At 44.0% G+C, this 10,769-nt stretch overlaps 1 protein-coding gene across 1 annotated transcript in view; it reads left to right on the top strand.

Annotated features, from left to right (window-relative positions):
* Positions 1-1,148: 1,148 nt before the first annotated feature.
* The window catches only part of tcf7 (transcription factor 7), a 65,334-nt gene continuing 55,713 nt past the window's right edge, over positions 1,149-10,769 (top strand). The window contains exons 1-3 of the mRNA XM_038989017.1: positions 1,149-1,464; positions 1,618-1,687; positions 2,427-2,530. Coding sequence (XP_038844945.1) covers positions 1,282-1,464; positions 1,618-1,687; positions 2,427-2,530 — 357 coding nt within the window. The 5' untranslated portion in view covers positions 1,149-1,281. The remainder of the gene's footprint in view (positions 1,465-1,617; positions 1,688-2,426; positions 2,531-10,769) is intronic.

The following is a 10,769-nucleotide window of genomic DNA, read 5'->3' as shown; positions in this document are numbered from 1 at the left end:
CAAATCCAAAACTCACACACAGTCAAGTCCAACAAAGGAACGAGTGCATACGCCACCTCAAGGATATTTGAAACCAATGTGAGCACGTAGAAACACACACACACACAAAAAGTGCCAAAGAATCAAGAACTTGTGAAGTAAGCCACATAGTGAAACACAGCTGTGTATATTTAATCAAAGCGAATAAACAAGGAGTTTAAACAACTCATTTATAATTTAGATTTGCATACATTAAACAGCTCATTTTAATCTTTTTATTCATATGCATGGCCGATATTGTATAAATATGCAGCTTTATGCAAATACTAGGCACATTTTCTGTTTGTATTTAATTCTATTTCCCAGTTGTGGTTCATCATTTTCATTCAAGGCAACAGATTAAGCCAAATATTAAGTCACAGCATGGGAGCGTATAAATATTTCTCAATTAAAACTCAGAAGACCATGCTACTGTATCAGCATCAAAAATGCTAGTCTACATCTCCTAGTCTACATCTTTTCCCTTCCAAATGGTGTTTTTCCATCAATCAAAATCCAAGTGCTATAGAGACTAGCGAGCCGTGCCATGTCTCTTATATTGATGAGTCTTTTTCTGATGGTTTACAGGGGACGTCCTACATGTCTCTGGTGTTCTCACTACATCAATACAAATGTCAAATAAATATTTCTACAACTTCACCAATGTCGGGATAAGATGGTTTTAGGTTTTGTATCTAAATGCATACTGTATACGAAGGAATCGTGTTTTACACTCTATGTATTTATATATAACAATATATAACAATGTTATAACAATGTTACACATTAGATAACGTTGTGGGAAATATCTATCAATGGCACAATAATCTGAAAGATTACAAAGTGTCCCCTTTGTTAAAAACAAGTAACTCTATCCATGATGAGGTGTTAAACGTCATGAATGGGCTAATGCCCAGCAGGTTCTTAGGTGATGTCTCTTTAAGAACTGTACCCTCTGCGGAAACAATTGTACAACCCCCAACAAGTCATTGAATCTGTCAATCACCGGTCGGCGCTCTTTGATGTTGGGAGTCCTCGCCTTGTCTTGAGCTCAAATGCACTATTTGTTGCTGCCTGGCTGCATTACATTCAACGTGCAGGGCCGCTCCACAGCAGAGCAACTTTTGTTTAGTTTTATACTTTGGCCGTATCTGAGTGCAACAAACTTGGGAGGTTTAGGTTAATAGAAAGTTTCGTTTCTTTTTTTTCTAAGGAGCGCACCGCTGATTAGGCTAGGACAATATTTTTTATTTTCAAAGCAACATGCCTCAGCTCAGTAGCGGCGGAGGAGATGATCTTGGAGCGAACGATGAAATGATATCCTTTAAGGATGAAGGCGACCAAGATGAGAAAATTCAAGAAAACGCTTTCACAGAAAGGGACTTAGCTGACCTCAAATCGTCTCTGGTGAATGAATCCGAGACGAATCAAAGTCCGAACGCAGCGGTAGGTACAAGAGAGATAGTTCTTATGCGCTGTTGGTAAGGTTGAAAGTGGTTGTTAAGGGGTCTTGGTATGAAACTTTTGTCGCCTGGCCTGTTCAAAGTTATTCTCAGGTTACTAATCTATGTTTACTGTCATTGCTTTGGACACTTTCAGGCGGTCAGACGGGGACAGCAAAACGAACACAGAGGTTATCAAGAGAAACACCGGGAGCATCTTGACGGCGGTAAGAACTAACGTTAACAAGCTCGCGTATTCTCAGACAGCAGTTGAAGTAGGCAAATTGTATCGCAGTGAGTGAAATACGTTCCCTGGGATTATAATTATAAGCATAATGAAGTCATAAGCTTTACGTTAGGTTTATTTCTTGCCCCTATATGGGGCCAATTCTGTCAAAAACACAAATTGATTTTTGGCTGTACTGAACCTCACTTTTCAGGGCAGGTAAGTTAAAACGCTATTTATATCATGAGCTCTAGTTCAGTAAAAATGTTTGAATATGATAAATCACAAAGATTTGTCCACTCATGCAATTACCTAAAAGGGAGTTGAAAAAATCCATGTGGATCAATTACCTTCTTTTTGGACAGCCTGTAAAGATGCATCACACATTTTGTTACCATCAACAGTCAAGACTTGAGAGATCAGTGGTTAGCCCACTGTGGTGAGTGACAAACAACAACAACAACAACAACAACAACAACAGCAAGGGATTGGGGTTTGGCTGTTTTTGTGATGCAAGATTAGGGCTGTCACTTTGTCACACAAATATGTGACAGTAGTAAAACAAGTCTGTAACCTAGAATCTGTCAAAGAACTCTCTGTCATTATTTGTTGAAAATACTTTTGCTTATTATACCAGTTTTAACTACAGTAGGCCAACAAAAAAACAAAAAAAAGTCATTTGGAAGGTAAGTGAACATGAGAAAACATGTTATCTCACATTTTTTCGTCTCACTCCACAGTTTCCAAACATCAAGATGGAGGAATGTATAAAACAGCGTATCCGGGGTACCCGTTTCTCATGCTGCCTGACCCATACATCCCCAACGGATCAGTGTCACCATCTGTAAGTCCACATCACGCTACCTTCCACATCACAATGTAGAGTTAATCACTCTGTTGCATTATTATGGATTGTTATTCTAGGTCTCAGAAGGAATCCATTTGCGATAACAGGTGCACGATCAGTTGAACGTCTATATCTGAAAGTCAAATGCAAGGACAACGAACTGTAAGGAAATTAGAAAGTCTGGGGAAAATGATTCAAAGCCACGTGTACTCCGGTAGATTTTGATGTCTGTATTGCCATGGTATTACTCTGATATGAAGTATACATCCGCACCCTCATACAAGTTTGAGTATGGACTCAATCAGTAGCACATCAAAAAACAAAGCTTATTTTGCTCACACTTTTGTATGTCTTCTGTGTATTGGTATCTTATAACATTAAAGGGAACTATGCATCTTTGACTAGGTGAAGCACATTCTGTTAAATCTGCGAAAACAGGGGGGAAAAACGCTCATATTAGGCATGGCGTTTTAAAAAAGCCTACTTTTCGGTCTTCTTTTCGGGACATAACGTTTCTGTCATCAACACTCCAAGGGTTCTGAAAGAAACGCTAGCACAGTCAGAAGCTCAGGTTTAAACGGGGTCGGATATGAGGCCTAGTCATGTCGCCACTCAAATTACCAAAAAGTATCGAGTTTGTGTCTGTGTGTGTGTGAGACACCTAATTGTGTACAGACCAAAAACAGTACAACCTAACAGTTGTTAGGCCCTACGTAGTGGCTTTATATGCCTCCAAATGCATCAGGTAATTTATAAAATAATTAACACATTTTATTGAGACGTTAATAAAGTTGTCATTACAAAGTAAACACAAAACTCTGAATTATTTTCAGTGTTATGCCCAGAAACGAATGTGTCGCTACCTCTTTCTTCTTATAAATTAATTCCCCCGTTTTATCCTTAAATGCCCCGCAGTGCAAAGTACATAGGTTCTAAAGATTGTTTTGGGAATAAAGAGCACTTTCTTCCTTGTGTGTGTATGTGTCTCCACGGCTCCACACAATGCTCACTTGTTGCTTCCCTTGTAATTACCCGGCAGCAATAGCAGTACTGTAGCTGCAGATCTATCTACCTGCCACTTCAAAAGGAAGGGAGGATGGTGTAGATGGTGATTATAGCATAGGACATGGCAGTGGGGCGCGAGGGGAAACAGGGCTGTGGATTCCCTCCTGTTTGGTGTACCAGTTCTGATGTTTACGTTGAACAAGGTGATGCCTGTCTTCACCTCGCCTCACCCAGAGGCAGGCACTCTGCTTCTATCTCAGCTCAGGCGCTCTATCACCTCATTGTTTTAGCTGGGTTCATTTGTCGGTTTTGACTTGGTTGATGCCTGTCTTTGTTATTTTTTTTGGTAGCAATTTGTGAATTTACCTCCCGGGAAACTATGAAAGAAATAGTCTCTTTTTTTTCCATTTATTTGTGTCTGTTGAACTTTTGTTTAGGCATGTCAAATGTCCTTGTAAAAACTCTAGACTATCCACAGGGTAACAATTCATTTTGTTAAAATATATAAGACTAGTATTCGACTATTGAAAGAAGAATTTGAAACCATTTTGTTACAAAATATGTACATTTCTTCAATTAGTTGAAAGGCCTCACTAAACAGATGGTCTAATTAGCTGATTCTTCCCGCAGACAGTTGAATCGCACTCCTTATTGTTTTAGAATTAATGTTATTAACTCTTCAAAAGAATTTCACAAAAATCTATTCTCTTTACAGAAATCATTTTACAATGTCTAAAAAGAAAACACATGAGGCTGGAAAGCGTGTTCCTTCTAAGCCCGAACGGGTCCTAATACAATTATTACAGCGTCGTTTCATGGGACATGCCAGGGAATTATGTTCTGGCTGTAACATTAATGTAGATATCAGTTGTCCTTCCAGATACAGTGTCAAAAGAAGGCGATTTGAGACGACCCCAGATGCTTTACCAGATTTCCCTAGCTTTTCTGTGAACAAAGCCTCCTCCTGAGTGTGTAGCTGTGACGCGAGAAGGGTTAGGGTGTATGTAATGCTGTGGATTACCAGAAGACATTGTTTCATTTGAGGGGATCAGTAGAAGAGGGTCGTTTGAAGGAGCCAAACCCCTGCGGATGAAGGGTTCTAAATGAGAGCCACCAGAATACACTCCTCCCGATCTGTGTATTTCTCTCCTCTCTCTCTCCCTCTTCATGGTATCCTCGCCATAATGCACTCCTCCTCATCTCCCCACCCGTCTCTCTCCGCCCATCGTCTCTCTCTTCTAATCTCCTTTGCGATCACCCATCTCCTTCTCTTCCTTACCTTCTGTCTCGCTTCCATAAATACACTTGTTTTCTCTCCCCTCTCCTTCATTCCCTCTCCACTTCTCCTTCTGCTCTCCATCCTCTTTCCTCCCAGGTGTCACTCTCCTCTCTATCTCCCCTCCTCTACCTCTCTATCTCCTCTCTTTCTCTCCCTCTTCTCTCTGATGGCCTTGCATCCCAGCGGGTCTTGAGGCCCCGGGTGGAGGATGTTTGCGGTGGGCTGTGCTCATGGAGGGCTAGAATGTCAGGACAATCATCAGAGCCCAGAGAGCCTGTGATGTGGAAGATGTGGTTCACCGTGTGGATCACAGGCGCTAACATGTCTAGCGGACAGACTGGGGCGGCTGTAAGTCATATCCCACTTACCCTGTTCAATTAGAACGTAACGAACAGTTCAGCGCGGACGTGTTCACATTGTTTCTTCATTGTATTGACTCTTGAGCAAGTGAACATTGTTAAAAGGCCAGCTCGTTGTTTCAAATATTTGATAGTGAATTTTCACGAACACTCTTAACTGAGCTTCTTGGTGCTCCGCTTATATTCCGTCAGTCAACTTTTTGAGTATCGTCATACAGGAAACAGGATACAATCTTTAAAAAAAGAAGACTTTACCAGTTCAGCCCTCCCTCTCCGTATCTCTCCCTCTTTCTGTCTGTGGGTGTGCCTCTGCATTGCTTCTGTGCTGAACTCTCTGTGCCTTAAGTGTTAGTCCTTCCCCAGATCAAGGGATTCATTACAAGCAAAGCCCAGGATCGCACGTCCCCAGATCACACATCCTTGTCTGGCATTGTGAAGTGCTGTTTACACTGGCTTGTTCAACTAGCCCCTAGTCCCTAGGTAAACAATAGCAGAACACTGACTTAGGCCCTGTAATCCCTGCATACAAGCCCATGGGCTGGGGCTCTGTGCCTCTGACTGACAACGATAAGAAACAGTGGTGCTGGATTATGCTCCTCTAAAGAAAAGCAGCTTTTCCCGGCCCGCTTGTGTGTGCGTGCGCGTGCGTGCGAACAAACTACTTGGAAATTTGTGACTGCCCCAAAACGGCTCCTTATTATGTAATTTAACATTATAAGCATGAGATTATTGAAATGAACAAGGATGATGGTGGCGGTGTGGCAGAGTAGCCGAATCAAATCAAATCAAATCAAACTTTATTTGTCACATGCGCCGAATACAGCAAGTGTTGACCTTACCGTGAAATGCTTACTTACAAGCCCTTAACCGACAGTGCGGTCCTAATAGATGTATGGACCGCAGTCAGTAGAACATTAAGAGAAAGCCGTGTCAGTCAGAGAATGTTTAGGACAGCAGGAAATGACAGAGAGGCTGCAGATTTAAATACAAATGATGATAAGGGGCCCTCATCCTCAGCTCTTTGAAGTGGTTGGCTATAAAGAAGCCTCAAGAGATAATATGTACAAGCCTATTTTAAGAGGCGGAAACATTTAGAAAATATAAGAAACCTGTCGAATCCCCTGAGGCGTTTATAGCTGTAATTATTCATGCACTTATTTCCTTGTTCCTCCCCACCCCAATTTTGAGTCCATTAAAGAGCTCTCCTGAAAGGTGGATGTTCCAGCATCTGCTGCAGAGGTTTCTCTTTTATAGTCTTCGACTCAAAATCACAGTTTCAATGACTAACATTTTTTACAAGAGTGCTACTCACGAATCTGAGAGAGTCTCAGTTGGAAGTGAGCGTCTCTAATAAACCCTCCTCTTTAGTCTACTAGAGGCTTCCGCCATGAGCCCGCTCGCTGCTTGGTCCTTCTTTGGGTCCCTGTTTGTATTTGTCTGCGAGGTCTTTACAGGTGGAGGGGGGGGGGGGGGGGGGGGGGGGTGAAGGGATGTTGCACCCAGGTGACTCACTGGCTGACGGGAGCAAACCAAACGACGGCTCAATTGCTGTTGTTGACAGCCCAGATGCTCAGCTTCTCAGACTGCAGTTAATAAACTACAGGAAGATGATTATCACACAGGCAGGCACAGCACAGGGGTGTTTAAATAGAACGGCTTCCTTCCTAGTCTCCACCTTGCAAGCAGGACTAAATATAGGCCTCAGGAACATGCGGTAACCTGCTTTGTACACCTTTGATGTGTAATTATCGAATCGTTGACTTTTCCAAATTCCAATCCGGGGCTGAGGTACCCCGTGTTACTAGGACACTGTAGTCGTAGACAGGTTCATATTGCTTCCTGTTGACCTAACTGAAAACAAATGACAAGGGTGTCGGATAGGTAGCTCGTAGGTTAATGGTCATGTGACATATGGGAAGCAGGTTTTGTATCATTTCTTGTTACTGTACTTCATAGTGCCGTTACATGGCACTTTCATACAGCATCACCTTCCCCAGATGAATCATATTTTAAGTATATACACACAGCCTGTACTTTTTCATCAAAAGAGAGAGAGAGAGAGAGAGAGAGAGAAAAATCCCCCGGCTTATATAACCATAACTTTTGATTCTTGATGTCAGAGGGTGGTATCACTTTGATGTTTCGGGATGATGTTTCTGAAAAAGAGGGATTGCCGGGGAGGAAAAGCAAGAGGAAAGAAGATGAAGGTGGCTGAACAAAACATGCGGGCACCTTTGAGTTGGCTCAAGCTCTGTGCTATAGGGGACTGGAGATAAACAATTAAGGTAGATAGCTAGATAGGGAGGAGACGGTTCGGGTCTGGGACTCCATGGAGCTGCAGTGTCCAGGCTGGGGACACTGTAACCTGGGTAGAGTGAGTGACAGTCTCCTGGGCCACTTGGCTGATTGACTCAGTTTTAATGGCCTGCCTTCCTGGGCCACAGCTGTCTCATTCTCACCCTGTTGTGTCTGTGTCCCTGGCCAATTGGTATTTGTCAGGCTGGGGTGAGAACTCAGCAGCGTGACCCACCACTGGTGGAGGGCCAGGGTGAGATGGAGGAGGGTGGTGCCTGGGTGGGGGTGATGGTGGGAAGCTAGGCCCTGGAGGGAGGGGTGGAGGAGGTCACCCCTTCGGTGGTGTGAAGTTCAGGCAGGTCACCGTTGTTTTCCTGGGCGCTAGCTAGTAGAACACGAGTGACTGAGGCCTCCATTGTGAATGAAGCCGTTGTTCTTGGCCCGTCCACTGTGATGTCATCTCATCTACAGCATCTGGGCCTGGGTTAGGATAGGAAATCAGTCTTCTGTTTTTCCAACTATGAAATACCAGTGTGTTGGGTGATGGGGTGTGTCTGTTCACAAAGCCTGTTTGAGAGAGAGAGCGAGAGAGAGAGAGAGAGAGAGAGAGAGTTGTTATTGTGGGGTTTGTTGTCTTCTCTCAATCAATCACATTTATTTATAAAGCCCTTTTTACATCAGCAGTACAGAAACCCAGCCTAAAACCCCAAAGATCAAGCAATGCAGATGTAAAAGCACAGTGGCTAGGAAAAACTCCCAGGAAAGGCAGGAACCTAGGAAGAAACCTCGAGAAGAACCAGGCTCTGAGGGGTGGCCGGTCCTCTTCTCTCTTGTTGACAGGCCTTTTATAGATGGGTGGCTGAATGGTGTGTGCATGGCCCTAGATGACAGTTTGCCATGTGCTCTCTCTTTTATCTGGCTCTGTAAGGAACTTTACGACCTGTTTGCGCTTGTGAGTCTTCTGTCTTGCATCCAAACTACCATGTGTGCTCAGAGAAGGGTAGAACTTTTGTCTTGATGTGCTTTGTTTGTGCAGGCCTGCTCGGGTGGAATTTTTCCCCATCACATGAAAACTGTGTCCGTTATTACTGTTGCCTTAATCACTGTCATTTCCCAGAAGGCCATAGCATCACACAGTGAAGCATGTAACTGAATGCTGCTCGATGTTTCGTCTGAATAGGTCGGGAGGAAAGTCTTAGTGGGTTGAGCTGTGTTGGACACACACGTAATACTGTGTTGCTTGCTTCTACCCAATGTGGATGAGGCGTGTTATAAAATTGTGTGTCATGGACGTCATTCACAGTATTACAATTATATGTTTGGGTGTAGGGCCTATCTCATTCTAAATGGTTATAGTTATAACAAATGACTAGAAATGCATATATTACATAAATTAATTCTGTCACATGATTATAAATCACTGTCAATTATTACAAGCTGTTTTGGTGCCTTTCAAGAGGCCACACAGGAACTCAGCCCTCTGTCACAGGTTGTTCTGCCCACTTCTGCTGTGGTCATGTGACGTGCGTCCCCTGCTGGGACAGGCCCAGCCGTGGCGGAGCAGAGCGGCAGAACCACACAGCAGCAGCAGCAGGAGAGAACCAGACCAGAGCTGAGCGGTGGTGGCGGTGGGTGGGTGAGGCTGTGGGTGGAGCTGCTGGTAGATGGGTATCAGATGGGGCAGGATTAGGCCACTGTGATCGCACCCATGTGTGCCTGCCACATGCGGCTGGGGTGGCTCCACCGGGTCTGGGGCTGGGCACTGGCTCACTCAGGGTGCGGGGCCCGGCCTGGTGGATGGGTGGGGGAGGGGGAGCTGGGCAGTGCTGGTGGGCCGTGGCTTGACCCCAGCAGAGAGAGGTTCAGCCCAAGGCCTTTGCTGCATCCCAAATAGCACCCTATTCCCTTATATAGCTTCTACTTTCCACCAGGCTATATAGGGAATAGGGTGGGCGTTTGGGACACACTCCTTGTCCCAGAGCTGGGCTGGGTAGCTGCACTGGCGTTGGAAGTTGAGAAATGGAATGGTCTACTTTCAAAGTTACATGTTGAACTGTATTGTGTTGAAGGGGAGGTGGGAAGTGAAATCTGTGGTGACATGCAAGGCTGGTGGATTTCTTGGGTTCAGCCTAGCCATCCAAGAAAGAGTAGGCATGTTAGAGTATGTATCAGTAGCATCTAATCAGATCAAATCTAATCACGTTTTATTTGTCACATGCGCTGAATACAACAGGTGTAGCCCTTACAGTGAAATGCTTACTTACAAGCCCTTAACCAACAATGCAGTTTTAAGAAAAATAAGTATTAATAAAAAAATAGATAAGTAAAAAAAATTAAATCAACATAACAAATAATTAAAGAGCAACAGTAAAATAACAGTAGCGAGGCTATATACAGGGGCTACTGGTACAGAGTCAATGTGCGGGTGCACAGGTTACTCGAGGTAATTGAGGTAATATGTACATGTAGGTAGAGTTAAAGTGACCATGCGTAGATAATAAACAGAGTAGCAGCAGTGTAAAAGAGGGGACAATGCAAATAGTCTGGGTAGCCATTTGATTAGCTGTTCAGGAGTCTTATGGCTTGGGGCTAGAAGCTGTTAATAAGAAGCCTTTTGGACCTAGACTTGGCTCTCAGGTACCGCTTGCTCTCATGCATGCTTCAGTGTTTCTTGCCTCGAACCGAGCATAGAAGTAATTTAGCTCGTCTGGTAGGCTCGTGTCACTGGGCAGCTCACGGCTGTGCTTCCCTTTGTAGTCTGTAATAGTTTACAAGCCCTGCCACATCCGACGAGCGTCGGAGCCGGTGTAGTACGATTCAATCTTAGTCCTGTTTTGACGTTTGATGTTTGATGGTTTGCCGGAGGGCATAGCGCGATTTCTTATAAGCTTCCGGGTTAGAGTTCCGCTACTTGAAAGCGGAAGCTCTACCTTTTAGCTCAGTGTGGATGTTGCCTGTAATCCATGGCTTCTGGTTGGGGTATGTACGTACAGTCACTGTGGGGACGACGTCATCAATGCACTTATTGATGAAGCCAATGACAGATGTGGTGTACTCCTCAATGCCATCAGAAGAATCCCGGAACATATTCCAGTCTGTGCTCGCAAAACAGTCCTGTAGTTTAACATCTGCTTCATCTGACCATTTCTTTATTGACCGAGTCACTGGTACCTCCTGCTTTAGTTTTTGCTTGTAAACAGGAATCAGAAGGATATAATTATGGTCAGATTTGCCAAATGGAGGGCGAGGGAGAGCTTTGTACACGTCTCTGTGTGTGAAGTAAAGGTGGTCTAGAGTT

The sequence above is a fragment of the Salvelinus namaycush genome, chromosome 3 (genome assembly GCF_016432855.1).
Source record: "Salvelinus namaycush isolate Seneca chromosome 3, SaNama_1.0, whole genome shotgun sequence".
Taxonomy (NCBI): domain Eukaryota; kingdom Metazoa; phylum Chordata; class Actinopteri; order Salmoniformes; family Salmonidae; genus Salvelinus; species Salvelinus namaycush.
The sequence above is the reverse complement of the archived record's forward strand: the minus strand, read 5'-3'. Positions and strand labels throughout refer to the sequence as shown.